This window comes from Prionailurus bengalensis, chromosome C1 (assembly GCF_016509475.1).
Source record: "Prionailurus bengalensis isolate Pbe53 chromosome C1, Fcat_Pben_1.1_paternal_pri, whole genome shotgun sequence".
In the NCBI taxonomy this organism is placed as follows: domain Eukaryota; kingdom Metazoa; phylum Chordata; class Mammalia; order Carnivora; family Felidae; genus Prionailurus; species Prionailurus bengalensis.
The window spans coordinates 150,528,981-150,551,879 of NC_057345.1; the positions used below are offsets into that span (position 1 = coordinate 150,528,981).

Sequence of the window (22,899 nt, forward strand, 5' to 3'; positions counted from 1 at the left end):
ACACTGTGTCTGTGCATGCAGGTCTCCCAAAGGAGAGCTCACAGCTGAAGGTGAAGAACAACATAACCCTCCCTCTAGTGGCTCAAACTAAAACACTCTGGCCCTACAAAGGTCCAGAGCGAGACGCTCTGGAGCCACCTCGCAGGGCTGAAATTCCACTGCTTCTCAGAGTTTATCCTGAACAAAGGGATAGGCACAGAGCAGCGCCTCTCAGCTGTGCCAAGAGCTGCCTGCTGGGACCCGTGGGCACCCATCTCCCAGACCCACTCCCCGCTGCCATCTGGCACGGGCCCCGGGTGGGAGCCATGTTCCGTGATGGAGGGGTGGTTGTCTCATCACGTTGCTATCTGAGGGAAGAAACTGCCCGACTTTTCTTAACCCCTGAGCTCCGAGTTTTCTCCCTCCTCACCTATGTGACATCTTCTGAAGCTTTGTGTGTAGGGAAGGGACCTTTACTCAAGGTAGCTAGAGCTTTTCCTTTTTGGCTACTCGAGTGGAATGAAGGCATGAGTCAGATCTGAACTTTGAGTCCCACTCAGGCTGGGAAACACTGCATTTCTACTAGTGAATTTTTAATCAGTGTTTGTGAAATGCAAGAGGTGGAATTCAGGCTCCTGTGAATTTACCTAGTGTCACTGGCCAACTTTACCCCAGCCAGTTATAGAGAGGGATATACATGCATCCCAGGGAGCAACTGTCAGCTCGTCTGCTCTCCCTTCCAACCCAAAAGTTCCATCTCAGAGGATGGGCCCAGCCCACCTCAAAGGTGAAATCCTGGCTCCCGAGGATGACCGGAGCAGCCACGACCTTTTAGCTGGGCACCACAGTTCCCCTATATATGAGGGATGGCTCTTTTGAAAGCACCATCACTCTGGTGACAGAAAGGGTGCTCCTGAAAAAGTGTTTACCAGTTTCCTTAAAAAAAAAAAAATTGTTTTTAATGCTTATTTATTTTTGAGAGAGAGAGCAAGAGCGTGCACGAGTGGGGGAGGGGCAGAGAGAGAGAGGGAGACACAGAATCTGAAGCAGAGCTCTGAGCCATCAGCACAGAGCCCAACACAGGGCTCAAACCCACAAACTGTGAGATCATGACCTGAGCTAAAGTTGGATGCTTAACCCACTGAGCTACCCAGGCACCCTCAGTTTCCTTTTAAAGGCAGCCATTGGATGTCTCAGGACTCCAGTGACATAAAGCCTTCCTAAAAGAACAAACAAAAATAAAGTTAACAAAACCTAAGATGCTTAGCAGCCCAAATAGCAGATCTTTCCTGCCTTTGGTCACTGGTCACATGAGGAAGCATTGGGACAGTGTGAGGCTGGGAAAGAAAGACCATGCAGCTTACAGTCCTAGCAGCCTGTGTTCATCCTGGCGAGGCCACACTTCCTCCTGCCCTGACCTCCTTCTCGCTCAAGCACTCATTATCATCAAAGGGCCATATTTCCTTTTCTGAAAGAGCCATTCTGTACCAGGGTTTTCTTGGCTCTGGCAAGTTATGCGGTCTAAACTCCACTTACGTACTTCACACCCCACATGGCCCCACGGCAGGGAGGTGTACTGAGATGGGGGGTGTGGGTTCTTATTGCCTACTTCTCTCATCACCGAGCCATTGGGTAGCAGAAAAAGAATACTGTAGGACTACACCAGAACATTTAATCTGCCTTGGGTAAAGGACTCAATTTCCTGTTCCGAGTATTTCCCATAAAGCACCTTACTTAGTGTGGCAGAGAAGAGTTCTCTCTCCCCCATGAATGCTGAACAAGAGCTTCTTAGCCAACTGAGGTCACTGAAGGAGGCCCATGGTCATCAAGGCACGGACAAGATCACCCTGAAATCCTTACCCATGTGCTTGCTTAACACGACAGGGCAGTTTTTATTCTGTTCTGGGCAATGACAAATAAGCACCACAGTCAAAGGGTAGCGGTAGGAAAGAGGGAGACGGGTCTGGCTTTCTGGCCTTTTAGAACAGACCAAAGGTGGACTTTGGCTGAGAAGGACTGTGGTCAGCTGATGGCTCATGTCTCCAGTTCCTATCAAAAAAGAAGGAGGTGGCAAGGTTTTCCCACTTCTTTCCAAGGACATGTATTTTGAGTACATACCGAATCTGAAGTAATTTTCAACTCACTTTCAGACCAACTTACTGAGCTGAAGAAAGAGATCAGAAGTGAAATGCATGAAATTCTAATCTACAATGAACCAATTAAAAAAAAAAAATTGACAGGAAAAATAAAATTTCAGATGTTTTTTATTCAAAGGTTTTCAAAAGAAATAAAACAGAAAAAGCTAACAATCTGATCAAATGTACAGTTCAAAAATGTCTTTTGGCGTTTAACAACAAGTCCTAGGAAAGAAAACTACAGAGTTATCTTGAACCGGACAAATAAGTTACCACTGGCAAGTTTGTGGCACTAGTAAAACAAAAATAAAAAATTAACTCTCTTGATCATATAGATATCTCTATGAAAATCTTTTTTTTTTCAATCTGTACAAAAGGTCTTTCTTCATAAATTAATTTTTTTTATAATTTAATGGCTGTCTACTATGTGATGTTTAACTGATTTTTTTTTTATTTTTATTTTTTTATGTACAGAGGTTATGTTTCCCAAATCTTACCCAGACGAGTATGGCACTTAGTTCAGACATATCTAGCAGCAGATTTCCCCTCCCCTCTAACCGAGCTATCAAATTTCTGTCTTAACTAATGCAAAAATATCAAGTAGTGAGAGACCCAGGTTTATAAATGTATTAGGTACAAGGAGGGTGCTGCGTTCAGTCTGGACTTTCACAAAGCAGTAATATTCCAGGGAGCATAGAACCAATTAATACCACAACTTTAAAAAAGGAAACAAAAACAAAAACAAAACACATTTCTCTTAGGACTATGTAATTTTCACTAGAATCTACACTTCTCAGAGCAGCAAGGACTTTTGAAACTATGAAATGTCACTGACATCTATAATCAAATACAAGCATAAAATTTAAGAACTAAAAAATACTCGAAAGAAATAACTGCTCAGCCCTAGCTCCTGAGCTAGGAGGATTTGGTCTGTGGAAACAGGGAGGGCCAGCAACCTGTCCCAGCACAAAAGAAAATAGACTCTGAGGTAGATAACTGATCACACACCGTTGACCAGACAAGTACACAGTTTTGGAAGACAATTTACCGTTGCTTTTCAAACGTATGCAATCGTCTCACTAAAAGAGCTTTAAGAACAGTGAATCACCTTAGATGTACTAAAGTAGAAATAACCGTGTATTTATGAATCAGGAATTTCATAGTTTCAAAATTGTTTTCTCTTTACACTGAATACTTGTAGTGATGATGTAAAGTGTGGCACTGCTTGGATCCAAATCTTCCTTCATGCTTTTTTTTTTTTTGTTTGGGTGTGTCCATACATCAGTTAAAATTATAAAACCTAAATGCAAAGGTACAAAAAAGGCACATTCTCCTAACCGCAAACTGGTCCGGCAAAAATAAAGAGCACAGAAGATATGACGCTGAGACAAGGTGGAGCAACTGGTTACTGGCTCTTCGGTCTTTGGTGAAGTTACCTTTAAAAGTGCCAAGTAATTTTTATTTCTCAAATTTATGTAATAGAGAGAGCGAGTAGCCAATCGTTTTGCTTCTATTCATATCTCAGCTTAGGTTTGAAGATAAAATCCTTACTTTTAGCTTTTGCCATTTAGTTGCAATAGCAACGTTTTTCGCTTTGCCAGATCTCAGGCAGAATTCTCATTCTAAAGCACTATCATTAGTATAAAGGAAGGACAAAACATTCGGTGACTCCCCGCCCCCGCCCCCCCACCCCCAGCCCCAACGCTACCTACACTAAATCTAGAACATCGAGTTAGGTTTTTTTTTTTTCCTGAAAAAAGGCAAAAAAGACTTTACATTGCATCATACAGCAGATATCCTAAATCAGTCAAACTATCAGAGGAAACTGTTGGCATACAGCCTTACAAACAATTTACCCTATTAAAAGTTCCCCAGTCAGAAAATGTGTTTCACACAAAACATTTTTTCCCTTCTTGCATTTCACTACCTTACACATCATGTGAAAAATCATTAAAAACACCTACTACATATTTAAAAAAGCCAAAATTTCAGCAACTTTTATTGACTACCTTTTAAAAGCCCTATGCTGCTGTTTTACAAGGCATAATAGACCAGCTCATTTGGTCAAAGCGTTCTACATCATTAGTTTGAACTAACTTTTACTGAAACAGCTACAGCATCAAAGGAGTTAAGGCAAATTGGAATTCATAGAAAAGGAGAAGACACTTCACACTACGTTGAAAGTAAAACGGAAAAGCTAAGAAGAGAGACGCGGAGGGCAACACTGAGTACAGGGACACTCACACGGCAAGCACAGAACGCCATGGGGGAGGTCGGACTACTTAAACTTCAGAGCCCATTTCATACAGCTGAAGAAAACGCAAATTCAACACAAAAATGGACAAAACCACAAAAATCTGGTCATGCACTTGGATAAGTCTTCATGGTCTTTGTGCATACCCAGAAAATTGAAGTTTTCTTTTTCTTTTCTTTTTTTTCTTACTTTTTTTTTCCTTTTTTTTTTTTCTTTTTTGCATCATAACATTTGATAAAAATCTTTCGTTTTGTTTTTTTTTTTTGTTTTTTTGTTTTTTTTGTTTTTTTTTTACTAAAATAAACCTGTTCGGGGGAACAGCTACTAGATGAATTTAAGGGTTTTATGCACCTTATAGAACTTATAGCAAAAATAGTTTTAGTTGATTTCATTATAAATAACGTTTTCAAGAACCTGTGCAAAACTGTCAATAATTTCCTAAAGCACAATTGATCAGAAAAATCCATGATTGTTCAGCCTTCACACCCTTCTTCATGTAAGAACACCCTTCTGTACATCTGGAAGAGAAAAATAAAAGATAAATGCTTTTGTGCATTTGGTATAATACGGCACCTCCTTCTTGTTTTAACGGTGTAGGTGTTTGAGGAAGGCAAGGTGGTGGGCATCTCTGGTGGCAGACCAATAAATGCTGGAACCGAGGGTCGTTCCGATGCCTTGACTCTACCTGTCAAACCTGGGACCTGCACCAGTTCTGGTGCACTTGCACCAGAACAAACAGAGACCCAAGTGTCTTAAGTTCCACACAGCTATTTTATTACGATCTACATGACCAAGTAAAAAGTTTTGAGACTTGTGGTCCAGGTGAGAGCTGGGAATGCAATCCTCCCATCTAAAGATACTAACATTAAATTCACGGTCAAGATATTGCTAATCTTATAATGCTAGATGAGGCAAAATCTCGTTATTTCCTTCAGTTTGTGAGGAGTAAAGCAATATAAATTTGGGTACATGTACTATAGGTCAAATTTGATACCTGGTGTTCTGACAGGTTACAGATTTTTAGGGTGGGGAGGGGTAAGGAGGGTGAGAGAGTAACTATACACTTGACTTCAATACAAGGCACTATTCTTTTTGGACAGAACTGGAAATTGCACAAAATCACTGATTTAACATTTCAGTAACACTGGATTCCTTGGCCATGATTAAGGCAGTGTGACCAAATCTGAGCTATGCTAAGTATCACTATGATAAAAGAATCATAGACTTTTTCCTTGATGTGAGCCCTACAGTTACAAAGATGTTGCCTTCATACCTCACAGTTACTTATTAGGTTGAAAGGTGTATGGTGAATGGTCATTAGACGTCTCGACAGCCACCTGCTGCTGACCAGTTGCTTCCTACGAGAAAGCAGAACAGGTGACACATGAGCAATGGCATCCAAGCTCTGCTACTCAGGTCTGAGCTCCACATCTTAAAAAGCAAGCACTCATTAAAAGTGATTTTCTTCATATTACGTAGGGTTTTCAAGGTTAATTATTTTCCTAAGGAGTTAACATGTCTGACAGACCCAAAGAACCTCCCACCCCAACATTTATGAGTTGTCTTTTCATATCAAGCTACAACTTATCAAACAAATATCCCTTGAAGCCAAATGTGACTTGGAATTCAGTATTTTCAGATTTTAGAATCTGAAAAACGGTAGGCACATGCTGTATATCACAGAACATATCCAGTGGGGTCTAGGGCTGCACCTCATAACCAAACAGATGAACAGGTCTACACTGAAGGATATAAATATGCCCAGTAAGTGCGCTAGGATTCTTGCTTTCCATAAATTCGGGTTCAGTCTTGCCACAGGTCAGGTTTTTGCTGAAGTGGATGCAAAGAGAATTTTTACTTTCAGATTTTATTGTGTTTCAAAATTGCAGATAAAGGACTGTGGGTTCTGTAACTGTGGCTGTCAATATGTACACAAATTTAAATCAATCAGAGGAGAACAAAACAAAGCAAGAATGCCCCAAATGATCCAAACACAGGCCTAGGGGTGTTTCTGCAACTGGAACTTGTGGGATCTGCCTAGTGGGTACGGCTGATTGGGTTGACAAATTTCCTTGGAATTTTAAGGGTACTGTGCAGAAAAATGCTATGTTTTGTTCAATCGTCATTCAAGTGTCAGTCTTCTTCCATGATCATTATCATATCGGTATCTTCTATAATAAAAACTAAGAGTTATTTAGCTATACTAACAGCCTCTATTAAAAAAAAGGTATGGTTTGTTCCTCATCCCTATTATGATTCTAAAACATCTGAAATACCTTACTTGCAATTGACTACTTCTTGTAGTTATTATTGACAATCTTTGGTACTAGGATTACAATCTTTAGCTTTATCTTTTTTTTTTTTTTAACATTTTAAATTTATTTTTGAGAATCAGAGAGAGGCAGTGCACAAGCAGGGGAGGGGCAGACAGAGAAGGAGACACAGAATACAAAGCAGGCTCCAGACTCTGAGCTGTCAGCACAGAACCCGATGCGGGGCTCGAACTCACGAACTGTAAGATCATGACCCGAGCCGAAGTCAGATGCTTAACCGACTGAGCCACCCAGGCACCCCTTCAGCTTTATCTTAATTTGCCTGTAAGTATCACTTTACAGGACACAAGATAGATTCCTGAAGGGTATGAAATGTGCTACAACCTTGGGAAAATATTTCTGGGAGTTTTGGGGTGTGTGTGGCCTGGATGTTGCTACACTCATCGGTATGCATAGAATTATCTTTCACAGTTGAAAATAATCCTAGCTATACACGCCCTCTAAACTCAATTCTTTATGCAAATATTTGACTTCTGATGGATCTTTGAGTCCTATGTAATTTACCCATTTCTTTTTTTTTTTTTTAAATTGTTTTGAATGTTTATTTTTGAGATAGACAGAGAGTGAGTGGGCAGAGAGAGAGGGAGACACAGAATCTGAAGCAGACTCCAGGCTGAGCTGTCAGCACAGAGCCCGACGCGGGGCTTGAACCCACGAACCACGAGATTGTGACCTGAGCTGAAGTTGGACGCTCAACCGATTGAACCCCCAGGCGCCCCTAATTTACCCGCTTCTAAAGCTACTCATTGCCAGAATGGCCACTGGAGGGTCTGTACCAACCTCAACGGGAACCGCCGTTGTCTGCACATGTGTATACTGTGGCAAATAAGCTCCTTGCATAGCTGATGTCGCAGGCATGTACTGAAAAGGAGAATACGGTCAGGATGGGAAATGAGAAGCCATGCAAAATTCTGAGTGCTTGGGAAATTTTGAGATGGGATGTCAAGTATTTGAAACTCTCAAAGAAGAAATTTAAACAAGCCACCACAAAGTTTAATTAGTAAGTATGTTGTATGGAAGGCAAAGTGAATGTTTTCTACTTTCTGAATTTGTCAAACTAAAATTCCCACCTGTCTTTGGATTTCCTAACAAAGAAATACATACATGAAGATCACTAGGGCTTCTCATTCTCAATAATTCAATATCACTAATGTACAATTTTAGAAGATCTCATCTCAAACGACCTCATTACTTTCCAGCAGCCCCTGAACTAGTATCTATAGAGTTATTTCCATAGGTGGAGACCTAAGGAGTAAATGATGTGTTGAGTTTTTATCAGGTCACCGCAGAACAGGAAATGGACCCTTGGTTTCCTGATGCCGACAATCATCCTTTTCCAAAGGCCGCAAATTCTTGTTGATCTCAATGTGTACGAACCTGGCTGAGCCTTCACAAGAAGCTGCTGCTGGTTTTGAATGTAAGCAAGGAAAACATACCTCCCTTTGTTCTTTTCTGCCACCATCGATATGGTCTGAATTAAAAGGCTTTGGCCATCTTACCGTGTAAATGCTATGTTGATATATATCAACCCCGAAAGTTCATCTGGTACCAGTGCAACCTCAGTACCCAACTAGGTCCCCTGGACTTCGGAGAAGTAAGTCAATACTAAGACTCTAATACAGGGCCTCCAAATTTCATAAAAGAAGTGAGGAACAATCTCCTGCCTTATCACCAAGTACCACCTTCATCTTTTGCTTCATGAGACCAGGTCTGCAGTATGAATGAATGACACCAGTGATTAGGGCTATATGTGGTCAAGTGTGGTTGCCAGATTCTGGTAAAGGAGAGCTACCCAAAGGACAGACATTCAGTTCATCAATTAATCATGTGGAAGGCAATGTTGGGGGGCGGTGAGAAGGGCTTGGACATAACCTTTGATGTCACAGAGCCTGTAATTGATAGATAAGACACAGGCTGCATTAATTTACCCCCCTCCCTTTGCTGAGACATAGGATATTAATTTGCCACCTACTGTTCCGGTGCTGCCTAGTGACAGATGACTCATCTGCTGGGCCAGAGGGCTGATCATAGATGCAGGCTGTAGTGACATGGTGTGCTCCATTGAGGGAGTTAACACGGCCCCCTGGGGAGTCGGGAGACAAGAACAGTGTAAGATAAACTCAAGGAGGGAATGAAGATTCTGTCATTCCTTTTGCAAAGGAAATGCCCTAGTCTGTTGAGATGTGAAGCAAAAATAACCTCTCACACTTGCAAATGGTTTCCTTAACAATTGCCTAAAAGTCTTCTAGCTAATGCTTCCTAAAACTTTCTTAAGAGCATTCATTTCACTGAAATCACTGCATTGAACATCTTCCCCTTTCCTTTTGCTCAGCTGTAAAGCAGGCCAGTCCAGCAGGAGGAGCTGTAGTAGGAAATGCAAACTATTTTTGGCTGGATAAGGCTACAAAAATGCTTCCTTAATTTTTTAAAAACTAAATGACAGCTGATGTTCTATGCAGCCACAAAAGAGCACACATATCATACGGTGTCTTTGTGTGAAAATGTTCTGGACAGTCACTTGACTCAACATCAGGCTGTTAGGATCAAGATCACATTCTTCATTCACTCTGTTTCTCAGAACTTTCAGCTACAATTTGGCACCAAGGGAGGGAAGCAGATCCAGATATGATTAATACTCCAATTTCAGGTTCTTTGCTTTCATTTGAAAAAATTCTGGGCATTAAACATAAAATTAAATACGATTAAATGGGGTGGGGTGGTGGAGAACAAAAAAAGTATCGCCCATAACCCAGCCTCTCCCTAATACACAATAAACAATTTCATATCCTAGGTTTTTGCTTTGAATGTAACATTCTATTATAAATATTTACCTAACTTAGTGCATAGCCATCATTATCATCATTTTTAATTTTTTTTTTAATGTTTGTTTATTTTTGAGACAGAAAGAGACAGAGCATGAGCAGAGGAGAGTAGAGAGAGAGACAGACACAGAATCCGAAGCAGGCTCCAGGCTCTGAGCTGTCAGCACAGACTGAACTCACAAGCTGTGAGATCATGACCTGAGCCTAAGTCGGACACCCAACCGACTGAGCCACCCAGGTGCCCCTATCATCATTTTTAATGATTGCATAATGATACACTGATTATCTAAACCGAAATGCAGCTAAATCCATTTCTGCATTTTCTCTAATTTATCCTATGTGATATTCTTATGGATTACATCATTCCTCTCACTTCTGCAATCACCCAATTACCTGAGAATGCAGTTATTCTGACACATCCTACCAATATTAATGTCATGTTTTTGGTATCATTGCAACTGATCTACCCCTTCAACAAATACACTGTTATTTATTGATAATTAGAGCACAAATAAGGCAGAGACTGGTATGTGGGCACTTTAATTCTGGTTGCAGTCTAAACTGGGTAGGGAAAGGCAGATAGGAACCTTCTGCACACACTACCACTGTCTCCTCTAAGATGTTAAACTAAGATATGTGTAGGCTTTGTCTCCAAAAGTTGCCCAAAAAAGATATAGATGTGTGTCAGAAACTGTTTGTTGTTAATGCATGTCATAGAAAATTTCTTTTTAAATTTTTGGTGTGCATCACCAAAAAGTATGTGGGAACATGGAAATGATTCAGAAGCCCAGAATATGCTGAAGGAATTTCCTGCCCCCTTTTCTCATTCATCGGTAGGAGCTACTGTCCAGGACTGTGCACACAGAGACAAATATGTGTGCGTGTTTATACAGACACACACACGTGTCATCGGAGAGCTCATCTCCTGTGTTATCAGCGAAACTTGTTTTCTCTACTTCTTCAAAGTCATCTCAGCAACTTCCGACTTAGAACATGTCCTTGGATTACTGTTTCATACACATGGTCTCATATTGCATGCTATCCTTCAGAAGCTGTCCTGAGAGAAATTCCTACCTCCTCTTATGGCCAACAATGGTTTGCTTTTCCTAAACAACAGATCTGTTATTATCTTACAAGTACCATGAATTGTTCTGCTTATCAGAATTCCCATTTTGCCTTAGTGACTAAAAGCAGAGGGCCAAATTTGTAGCCTTCTTATGATGAGCATATAGGCCACTGTGTTGGGTGCTGTTAGCTTTTTTTGGTGATTCTGTTCTCCACTTTTATTTTTCAACGGTTATTTACTTATTTTTTTAATTTTTATTTATTTTGGGGGACGAGGAAGAGAAAGAGAGAGAGAGAGAGAAAGAGAGAGAGAGATGATCCCAATTAGGCTCCATGAAACATCTGTCAGGGCAGAGCCCAATGCGGTGCTCGATCTCACAAACTGTGAGATCATGACCTGAGGTGAAATCAGCAGTCGGACATTTAACCCAGTGAGCTACCCAGGTGCCCCCATTTTTCAACTTTTAAAAGGCATGTTTTAATTCAACAAACTGGATTTTATGTATTTTTGAAAAACACATAAATACACTTAGTGTAACTCAATTAAAAAATGTAATATGCACATAAATATAACAAATGCTCACGCCACTGAAGAAATCACATTTATCAAAGAAAGTGTTACTGTTTCAGTATTTATAATTTCTACACAGGCTAAAGTAACACTGATAAAAATCTCTAGCTTAATTTGTAACGCTTTATACCTGCATTAAACAGAATGCAATTTAAAAAAAACGTGAACTGCTTCATCCCAACTACTGTTAAAAACAGTAATTTTAAAACTTCAAAATTTTAAAATTCAATTGGGTGGTCCTCTACAGAACTGGTATAAAGAAGAAAATGGTACCCTGCTTCAAATATGATACATTTTAAGTTCTTACCATTGCAAATTTAATTTGATGTCAAGTACCAACTTGTTTTAAGACAAGGGCGAGTGGACGCTTTATACTGAACTTGTACCTTCGCATATGCCATGCTTAACATATCCCAAATCCCATACCATCTTCGGCAAAAGGTTTTAACCCAGAGAATGGGTTTCTAAATGTTGCAAACCACAAGGCCATGAAGGTGAAAAACTTACAGGGTGCTGTAGGATATATGGTTGAGGTTGCATCCAAGAAGGACTTTGCACCTGGAAAAGGGAGGATTTTGAAAGAAACATTGATTTTCATTGGAATGCTAGCGACTTCTCTAGAGATCTTTAAATCATGTTAAAATCTACAGGAGGAAAATAAGGAAGCAATACTATCAATGATTAAAAAGATCAAGGCAGTTAGAGTTCTTGGCAAACTGGTCACTCTGAATAGGATGAAATGATTATTTAAAACCAAGTTCCACGTGCCCATTCAAGAAGTATTAACTGAGTACCAGGCATCAAAGAGAAAAAGGCAAAGAAGATATGGGCCCCACCCTTAAGCAATTTATTGTCTAAGCAAGGAGATAAACAAGTAAACAACTCAAATCGTGAAAGTGTTAAGACCTAGGCACTTTAGGAATGCAGATGAATGAGAATTAATTCCAGCACATCTCATTACAAACTAATCCTTAAAGTATGTGCTTATTTAAAAAGAATAACGAAATTCAATCCCTCTTTGATACCAGGACATTAGGTTTCAGGAATCTTGTCTGGTGGTCAACAATTTCTAGTTAGTGTGGAAAATAAAAATCTGAAAATCAGATTTAGGAAATTAAACTCCAGTAACTACATCTTGACATGTACAGTCAAAAGGGCACTTGCACAGTAGACCCTCTGGGTTGAGGAATAAGCCATGAGAGTCAGGTTCCATGGCAGGAAAGAAAGCCTGTGCAGTCTGCCACTCCAGAGAAAAAAATATCAGTCCATTTCTTGATGCCCAGAGCATTACAGAGGCTACACAACTGTTAAAAAATTAAGTTTCAGTCTCTAATTCTTAGCAACAAAACCCTCCTGTATCTTATCCCCTACTGTTAACTTCAAAGGTTCTATAGAGAGGATATGGGGGAAAGTCATGGGGGGAAGAATGTATTGTGATTTACCTTGATAGCAGAGCCCCGATACTTGTTTTCTCTGGTTTCCTTTGCCACCTAAGGCAGACCAAAGTTAAGTGCTTCTGCCTTGTTAACATTTCAGTTATCTGGACTGCAGTCTTTCCCCACTGGGGTACTACTGGTGGTTTCTTGCAGATGCCAATTTCTCAAATCCAATTGTATAAGCATATGGTGGTTTAGTGGAGAAAGGCCCACTCCAACACGAGTGCGAGGCCTTCACTGAATAAATTGTGGGGAGGAGAGCAGCTCCCTGTAGCCCCCAATTGGGGCAAGATGCTCTCATTTTTGTATGCTTTCAGTGGTCCTAATAATCTAACAGCTTACAGCATTATGGGGTTAGGGAGCTATAACACCTAATCCAATTTTCTTTCTGAAGCAGCAAACGAGCTCCTGTCAATTTCTATTCCTCAATTTTCCCTAACTATAAAATGGGAATAATAATCTATGTTCTTTGAATTCTTCACCATTGGTTCTCCCCTCCTTTGGGTCATGGCTCCCTCTGAAAACCTGATGAAAGAAATAGAACTCTGTCTCCCGCCCACCGCCCACCCCCCAACCCCGCCAACTAACTGCATACACACAAGCAACATTTTGCAGACAATTTAAGGGAATCTCAGACTACTTGAAGCTCATCTGCTGACCCCACTGTGTCCCTGAATTTATGGGGTTAAGAACCTCAGTTTTACAGGTTACAGCACTAAGTGGCAAATGGAATGAAATTCCAGATGCATCTTAGGGAAACACAGAATGCCCAGGAGAAGAAATCAGGCCTTTGAAATGAAATGCTGTTTCCACAGTCAGGTCTCCTAATTTCTTTTTTCTATTCTATGAAACAATTCTGTGGCCGTAATGCTCACTGCCTTACAGTAAAGAGGGAAAAAGGTGGTAGGGACATGCATTAGTAGCTGAAATAGTTATAGCAGCACAATTCAAATCAATATGCACAATCATTTATCCGAGAATAAGCTTACTTGTCCCTAGTTTTAATGATCTACATAAATGGCAGAGGTTTCCAAGTTCGGATTTTTAAAAAGAACTACCTTTCATTAGGGAATTGTTAATTAGGGAAAACACATTAGAGCAGATCTCACTGATGCTTCTAGAGTAAGGGAAAATAGAAAAATTTTATGTCCAAAATAATGAAAGAGGCATGAAATCAGCAAATACCATGCCCAGCAGATTGAAGGACTAGCCCAAGTAACATTGAAAACCCAGACAGATAAAAGAAAAAATGAGTGAGAACTCAGGAAAAGGCAGAAAGAAGACCTAAAAGCAGAGGGAAGCTACGAATGCTCCATTAAAACTTCAGTTTCAGTGCACTTAACCACTTCTCTTTATTATTCGAAGCTACTTTTATGTTTTCAGACAGAACCACCTTAATGATACTGCTTATGTTGACCAATCCATTATTTTAAAAAGTATAATGAATATACTCTCATCAGCCCGCTAATCCTGTATATGTATTAACGATGATGATGATAATCACGGCTAACATGTAGTGACTGCTCATGATACACCAGGTACTGTGCTGAGCTCTTTACATTATTTAGTCCTCACACCAAGCCTATGAGAAAGAAACTATTATTATCCCCATTTTAAAGATGAGGAAACTGAGGCTTACAGAAATTAAATAACACAGTTATTAGATATTGTAGTTCCCTAACCCCAGAAATCAGGGCTACAACATCTAATTCAATTGTTTTAAAAAAAAAAAACAAACAAACAAGAATACACAAAAGTTTAGTCACACAGGATCTCAACAGTCAACAAAAGAGAGAACTATATTCCCACGTGTCTGTATTGAACTGTTGTTATGTTTCTGTCTGGACCAAGGCGGTAACCCTGTTAGAGGTACTCTGCTACAGGAGGAGAAATGAACACCACCGGGTTCGTGGTGAATAGGAGGTAACCCTGCAATAAAACCGAATCACAGAACAAGGTACTTCATGAGATCTCGGTGCTAAGTTGGGAATTTAAGATAAAGCCTCCTCAAAATAACCTGTTTAAACAGGGAGTCACCTCCTTTTTTCTTTTTTTGCTGCAAATCTCATTGCATTGCTCATTTAATGCTACCTGATGGAGACACATCTTTACTCATTAGCATGTTCACTTGCTCTTTTCTTAGTTCCTGCTGAGGAATAAACAAAGGCAACGGTGCATACCTATTCTGTATTTTACCTAACGTCAACGTTTTTTAAGTTTCAACTTCTGGGACACGTGGTGTCCAACAGCAAAGCCCGCTGTGGAGGAAGTATGTGGGTTCATCCCAATTCTAAAATGCTATGATTTCAAGGACTGACAGCTGATAACCATTTTCTCTTGTTTTATATTCTCTTACATAAAAGTAAGTCTCTCTGTCAAATAAAAAGCAGCTTATTCTAAATTGGCTATCCAAGCTGCATAACATTGGACTTAAATTTCATTATAAGTGTTTAAAATTTTAAGACACATAAAAACGCAGCAGTGATTCACAGCCGGCAAGTTGTCATACTCTTGATGAATCCTAAAGGTACAAACCTGGTAGGCAGATACAGGAGATGCAATATAGGGTGTGAGAGAAGTTTGAGTGATCATTCGGTTTGTAGCAATACTGTATGGTGAAGGATAAAATCTAGAACAAACACAAAAGCCTTTATTAAGTAATCCTTTAAAAAGAATAATTCCCGGAACAAATGTCTGATATCTTCCACCTTCACATTTTCCCTCAAGCCATTATGCATTGATCTTAATGACATACCCGTTTTGTATAGCAGCTGTGGTTGGGTCATACGTAAGTGTCATTCCAGCCTATGGGAAAGGAAAAAAAAAAAAAAAAAAGAATCATTCACCGCATGGGCAAGGTTTACAAATTCCATTTCTTAGGTCATGGCAACATAAAATAGAGATAGTTTACTAGCATTTGATAAAAGTGAGAGTTTCCTTTAGGCAAACATAAACTCAATATGAGCATTCAGCTCTACACCCGCACAGTCTCGTTTGGTAGTTATTAGTTGCATGCAGTTATTGAAACATGGCGTCTCTCCAGCACAGTGGCTATATCTCAAGTGCTCAAATAGCCACATGTGGCTCGTGGTTATCACTGGACAGTGAAGACTCTAAACATTTCTCTGAGTCTGAGTCTCTGAAGACTCTAACATTTCTACTGGATGGCACCTCCTTAGACATTCTTGAACTAGTAGGTTACTTAAAAAAAATTCATTGAAAATAAATATGGAGAAATGGACATCCAATATTTTTATTGTCTTTTTTTTTTTTTAAAGAACATTACTCAAAAGAATTAGGCAAAAAATTCAACAACAAATACACTGTTTGTTTTAATAATGTTACTTAGGATAATTTCTGAGTAATTATAAATGTAAACCTTGAAGAGACCATGACGTTAAAAAAATACCAAACAGTTGTTCCATTTCTTCGAAGCAATTTAAAATTTTCTTTTACTTGATATGCAGCTAACTGGGAACCATTAACTGCACCCACCATCTATCTGTCCATCTGGAGAGTCATCACTCTCTTAGCACCATTTTCACTGGGAAGAGTTTTAATGGGACATCATCTGCATCATAAAGCCTGAATGCTGGCACCTATTTCAGAAGTACAGCGGCCAAGTCAAGAAGGCTCTCATGATTACACACCCACACTGAAGTCTCAAGAAGGGACTTACAAGTCTCACCTCTCCTTCTCTATGCCATGGTCTTCCATTAGGGATGTATTTGTTTGGGTTCTGCCTCTTCTTCTGTCCTCCATCCGCAAACTTACACAATAAAGGTTCTGTGGGAGCTGAATGGGGACAAAAACCAGAAAACAAAATTGTATGTGTGTGCATGACAAAATGTAGTTCAACTTTTTTTCTTTAAAATTTTTTTGAATGTTTATTTATTTTTGAGAGAGCGAGAGAGACAGCATGAGCAGAGGAGGGGCAAAGAGAGAGAGGGAGACACAGAATCTGAAGCAGGCTCCAGGCTCTGAGCTGTCAGCACAGAGCCTGATGTGGGGTTTGAACCCACAAACCATGAGATCATGACCTGAGCCAAAGTCGACGCTTAACCGACTTAGCTACTCAGGCGCCCCCATTTTTACCCCTTCAATAGAAGCTGTGGCAGGTGCCATAAGGGAATTGATAGAACACTTTAAGCCAAAGGTTTACGCAGACCCTTATACGATTATCCGCTGGTGAAAAAGATAGTAAAGAAAATATATTAGTTATTATTTTCAAACCACAGAGTGATGAACACATTTATTCTAAGGAACCAAAGGAATCTTTTCATTCACTTTTATACTTGTTTACGTGCAGACCCACTTGTTTTCAATTCTGTTGATGTATCTCCAAATGCAAATAACATTGTATCACCTCCCCCACCCCCAAATTAAAAATGCTCCCTTAGCATCTCATCATTCATTCTTCAGAGAGGCCTTCAATTCCCCCAGGAGAAAACAAGTTCCCCTTTATACTATAGCTCATATTATATTTTTAAAACAATTTAAAATTTTTATTTGTATTTTTATACCTAGCATTTATAACAACTTGGAATTGTGGTGATTTGTTTGGTGTCTGTTTCCCCCTCTGGAATGTAAGCCCCGTGGGGAGTGGTGACACTTATTTCTTCATCACTGTATCCCCAGTGCCCAAGTATCTGTCATGTTGTAGGCATACATGGCACCTTGGTTGAACCAATGGATGAATAAAAACAGGTCTCATATGTTTATTTGTGAAGTACAGCCTTGAAGACAGCTGTTGTAAGAAACGCAAAAACACCTACCCAAGCTATTTAAAGTTTTTTTTCTGTTCCTTTAATCATCCCTCTTGGGGTTGCTTTACTGTATATCCACATCATAGAATGATCCAAAGAACAACTCAAGAAATGAACGCAGAAAAGCAAAAGATTCAGAAACTATCACACAGGGATAAGTATTCATTAGCTTAAAAGAAAAAAAAGGTGGGGGGGGGGAGGGGACGGCATAGTAGTCTACCCATGACTTTTCATTTTCTTTGCTTTTCCACAATGAAAATAGTAGTATATTCCTGAAAGTTGTGCATATTTCAATATGTTTCTGGTTAATGTAATAAAGGCAATCATACCTTCCTGTCTGGTTCTCACATTCTGTCCTTTGTCTACTACAGAACTCTGATTACTACTTTCAAGTTCTGTCTCAAAGTTAAATAACCAGGAAGAGAAAAATATTACTTATGGAAAATTTACTCCTTTCTCCTTTGCCTCTTATTATCCTAATTCATTTCTTATTTTATATCACTATTACCCACCCACTAATGACAGGGTGGAAGCAAGAGTGCCTCTCAACACTTCTCTGCCAAAAAAACAAAACACAACAAAAAACCCAACTGTAATTCCTTCTCAGTGAGGGATCTAGGCTGTCATCTGGTATGGCTTCCTCCTCTCCCTGGTGTGAACCAGTCCAGAGGGACAGGCTGGAATGTGAGCTCACTTCTGAAAGGCAGCTGTACTACGGGAACCAGAAGTTGAGAACAACACTGTGAGGTGTTTGGGGAGAATACCAGGGAATCTTGGCCCTACCACTGTTTACCTTCTGACTCCACCCCCAGGCCTCAGGCTTTCCTGAACAGGGAACTTCCATTTAAGACAAATGGGCGTGAAGAAAGACAGACTGGGGCCAAATCCTAGACTGCAGATGAATTACTCTGTCTTTTCAAAAAAATGTACTGACTTTTGGAAATTTCTATACCCACCAACAATCTCAGAAGGTAAAGTAAGTGGATACAAAGGAACAAGAGGGCTTTCTCATAGGTGATGATGTTTTTAATTCTATAACCACGTGTTTGGCAACAGGTGGAAACGAGGGCCAGGAGAACACTGCTTTCGAGTAGAAGGAAGGGATAAAGGGCAAACCTGCCTGAAAGTTAGGATTTTCCTTCTGCCACACGTGGGGATGTCTCACCTTGAAGTCTAAGGACAAACAGCTCAGGAGCACAATCTCATTCTTAACAGATCTAAAAGTCCTTCTGGCATCGAATGTTTCCTCCAACGATGTTTCAGAATTTTTACTCCCCATAATCTTGTAGGGCAAGTGAGCAGAATAAACTCTGCAGTGCTAGCCCTTTGTGGGACTTCACTTTGAAGACACCCTTTTATCTAGAGGCATTATAAAGACCAGCTAGCTCCTAGACAGAGATTTAAGAGTTTTCCAAAAAAGATTTTAACTTGGCACACTGAGTAATGCAAATGGACCATTTTCCTTCATGAGCATCATTTCTTCCAGAGAAAGAAGGCAACCAAGTTGGACACATTCTAGAAACTCACTCTGGGCTGCCTAAGTAGGCAGGTGTGAACAAAAGTATTTAGGCAGCAATCCCTGGGAGCACCAAAGCTCTACATTTGCTCAAAGGCCAAGTGTCCCTATCTGTGGTAAGATGCTGTCAATACATTTTCATTCTTCTAGACTATGCTCTGCCAAAAAAAAAAAGAAAAAAAAAAAAAAAGCAATCTCATGCAACAATAAAGCCTGCTAAAAACATCTAATGATGCGGTAAAAGTCGATGAGGTAAACATCAGGTAAGCAATGACACGTTTGCAAATATATCATTCAAAATGAAACGGAATAGGATGTAGTTGAATCTTTCAACAACGAATTATGTTTACTACATGATGTGGTGATGTCATTAGGATATTTTTCTCCCTCCAAAAGCAAAAAGGTAAGTAGTTTAAACAGTTTGATACTGGCAGGTATCCCATATTGTTGGAAAGCAAATTTCTTATTTTAAAGAATTGCAACCAGCAGAAATGACAGATTTTTTTTTTTTTTTTAAACATAGTTGTTGGCTCCCTGTTTTAGGGAAATGGGAGTGCCCCAGGATTCCATGTGAGGCAAAATAAAATTCTAACAGCTTCTTTCCTCTGTTAAAAATTCTCTTTGGTCTGTTTAGCAGTTGGAACTTATTATTGAGTGCCTACTATGTGTAAGGTATAGTGTTAAGAATGAGGAATACAATTGTGGCTAAAATAGGGTCTTATCTCACACAGCTCTGGCAATCTAATGGGAACGAGAGTGCAGAGTCTTATGAAAACCCATTTAGCCATTAATGGGACAGAATATTGTTTTGAGAGATGTCCGTTTTTTAATAAAAATGCCACCCAGAAGCGAGATACTTCTGATACTGAAATGGCTGTTATTTCTTTTACAGTGGCTGCTTCATGTACCTGGGTGACATTATGAAAAGCAGGTTATCCCTCTGCGTTCTTGATATCTTATATATTACATGAATTGTACCGTGTGCTCCAGGAAAGCAACTATGTGAAGATTTCTTTAAGATATTTATGTTAGCATGAAGCTGAGCAAGGGTTAGAAGATTTCAGTTAGATTTCTGAATTGAAAGCAAACAAATACACCCAGATCTGTGTCATGGCTCACTTATTTTTAAGTGTGTGGGAGACTGTTGCAAAATGAGATATCCTTATTTGATTAGCATATCCTGTGTCTTACTTCAAGCCAGACCAGAAGTCTCTAGCATTTGTGTTTTGAAGCCTAATACACAGTTTCCAGGTTGAATACTGAGAGATGCCATGGGATGTCAGATTGTTCTACACATCAGATCCTTCCGGTGGCCTGCTTGGCTGTTCTTTTCAGAAGGGAGATACTGAGGAGGACTGACATGCAGAAAAGGAAGTGCCATGAATACTAGCAATATGACCACGATTAACAGGTAGATTTGGGCATATTACCTCAAAAATATTCATATGTAACAGTCACCCCATATCTTTTACATGGTCAATTTTCTAGATTAGCAATATTTTATCCTATTATGCAAAACAGTAATTGGTAAGAGTCCTAACAAATGATTTGTGACCTAAGATATATTCCTGTATTAAAGTGATATAAAAATTCTATTAAATTAGCCATACTCGATTGATTTTTGCCAAATATGCAGAGAATTCTTAGCCGAATTTAATTAACCACCATATTTTGGGTTTGTAAAGGGTGCGCCTCAAAGGGTGTGAGAGAAGGTCAAATTCTCTTACTATCCAAGACAGAAAAGTTACTTATTTATCAGAACCAACAGGAACATGTAATTCCAAAAGCTTGACCATTGTAGTATATAACCTTCCAGAGATGATGCCACAAACGCAAACACTTACCTGATATTTTCTGGCACCTCTTCAGAGCCATCTAAAGTGACTGCATCGTAGGATTCTCCAATGCGCCCTCCACAGGGCCTTGTGAGCTGGGATGACCTTTTATGAATACCTGATTTTGTGGCACTAATAATCTGGTCCCATCGTAAGGGACAATGAGCTCTATGGGTGATGCCCTTGCTGATTCACTGCCCATCTCTACCAAACAGTTTGCTTACCTATCTTCTGAAGCTCAAACTCTGTAACTATTTAGGCTAAAATGTCTTCCCTTGACATCCACACTAAAAATCACTTCTGGTATGCCTGCTTTGACTAACCACTGTGGCTCATAATTTGACCTCCTAGAAGTCTTCCTCACCTATCCTAATTCAGTGGCTCAGAGAATTAGAGTTGTCTGTCGTTTGTAACAGAGTGGACCTTTTCCTCACTGTGTTCTAACAGCTGGAGAAACTGCTACTTCCAAACTCCCATTTTTCTAGTTAAGCAGTATTTATCCTAATCAACATTCTGTAAAACGTGAACTGCCCTCGATGGAAGTTTTTCCATCGGTTGTGGAAAACCAGCCCACTCAGCAACTGTAATTAGCTTTCTTTCTGATAACATTGCCTACTTTCAAAATTCCTCAACTAGCAACACGCAAGGAACTATCTGGGGCTCTTCCTTTAAAAATTTCGACGTAGGGATCTAATACATATTATCCATTTTTTGTGTGCACATCATCACTTCCTGCCTAGCTTCCTCTTTGTTTCTAACCAAATCCTGCTGTCCTGTCTAAGCACCGCACAGAGCCACAGCCTCTCTCCGTAGATGCATGTCCTCCTACGCCTATTTTGTTAGGTTCTCTCCCACATTCCTGACTCCTGTAGAGTGGTTCCTTCTCCCACTCAGCTTTACCTATCAGTAAAATAATGATTTAACAACATAAAAGTCAGGTTAAATAAAAAATAAAAATGTAATCCTTCCACATCACTCCAAGTTAAATATTTTACTATTCTATATTTACTGCTTTTCGCAGTCTAAACTTTTCATATTTGCAACGGTCTTTTTCTGCTACCGTTTTCATTGTGGACCTTTCCCTGTCTTATTATGGAACCTTTTTTTTTTTTTTTAAGTGGCTACATAAGGTTCATTTTGAAATGGGTTTATGTACAGTTTCTTTGTTGTTGTAACTAACACTATATGAACATCTGTGTGTGTATCTTATTTCTCTCTTTAACCGCATTAATGCCGACTGCTAAAATGGTGGTCAGGTTGTATGGTAACACTGACTCCAGACTAGTCTCCCTGGTTTGAATTTTGGCTTTGCCATTTGTCACTTAGTGACTCCGGGCAAGTTATTCCATGTCTGAGGTTTCATACTCTGTGGAATGGGGATAGTAATTGTACTTATTTCAGAGGATTGTTACGATTAACATACAAAATGCTCAGAACAGCTCAATGCACAGTAGCTATTGTTATCATACTATGACGACAGGAGGAAGTCAAATGTTTGAATTATGACTCTTCCTCTCGCCTTTGAATTATTAAAACAAGTTCTCAGGAGAGGGACTTCTGGTTTATTAATGTTAGAAACATTTTTAGAGACTGGCCTGTTTTCCGTGGGCTTTGATTTTTGTGAGATTTTAACAAGCTGGCCAGGGGTTGCCGCCTTGGCTTCACATACAATGAAGAAATGTTCAAGTTGGAGTTAAGGATGAAGTTACTGGCAAATGCCTTTCAGAAAACTGTTTCACAGTAACACTTACACTTCCCACCCAAGGTCCTTATGCTTTAATAAAATTTTACTCTGCTATTTATTGTTCCTCCCTGGCAGAACCTGATAGCGAAAAGGTATAAAACTGATCTGAGGGATCTGCTGTAGGCTGGGTATGATCGATGGAGCCCCATCACTGGCCTGGCATGGCACGCCAAGCATCTGAGGCTGAAACAGTGGCACATTTCCAGTTGAGATCCCTTGTTACTTTTTAAAAGCTAGACTTCCCCTCCACAGTAGAGAATGAGTTTGCGTTTGGAGCTGTAAGACAGCCCTCTCCCCATGGGCCACCCAGGAGTATTCTAGCAGTTTCATGGCAGTGATTGTTCTTCCTAAGAGCACAGCCCTTGGAGCGGCTGTCTTGACAATACACATATTTAGACTCTGCTCTATGTACACACTGGGTAAGGGAGACAGGAAGACATCGC

General features: G+C 39.8%; 1 protein-coding gene across 18 annotated transcripts in view; it reads right to left on the reverse strand.

The window, feature by feature from the left end:
* Positions 1 to 2,225: 2,225 nt before the first annotated feature.
* Positions 2,226 to 22,899, reverse strand: part of RBMS1 (RNA binding motif single stranded interacting protein 1) — a 220,445-nt gene continuing 199,771 nt past the window's right edge. For 6 of the 18 annotated variants that reach the window (XM_043576868.1, XM_043576869.1, XM_043576887.1 and 3 more), the window contains exons 7-15: positions 16,275 to 16,390; positions 15,351 to 15,400; positions 15,131 to 15,224; positions 12,602 to 12,649; positions 11,667 to 11,717; positions 8,674 to 8,784; positions 7,482 to 7,562; positions 5,642 to 5,726; positions 2,226 to 4,886 (exon numbers count right to left, since the gene is read on the reverse strand). In XM_043576868.1, the coding sequence (XP_043432803.1) occupies positions 5,649 to 5,726; positions 7,482 to 7,562; positions 8,674 to 8,784; positions 11,667 to 11,717; positions 12,602 to 12,649; positions 15,131 to 15,224; positions 15,351 to 15,400; positions 16,275 to 16,390 (629 nt within the window). In that variant the 3' untranslated portion in view covers positions 2,226 to 4,886; positions 5,642 to 5,648. The remainder of the gene's footprint in view (positions 4,887 to 5,641; positions 5,727 to 7,481; positions 7,563 to 8,673; positions 8,785 to 11,666; positions 11,718 to 12,601; positions 12,650 to 15,130; positions 15,225 to 15,350; positions 15,401 to 16,274; positions 16,391 to 22,899) is intronic. The other 12 variants (XM_043576871.1, XM_043576873.1, XM_043576874.1 and 9 more) reach the window with 3 other exon arrangements.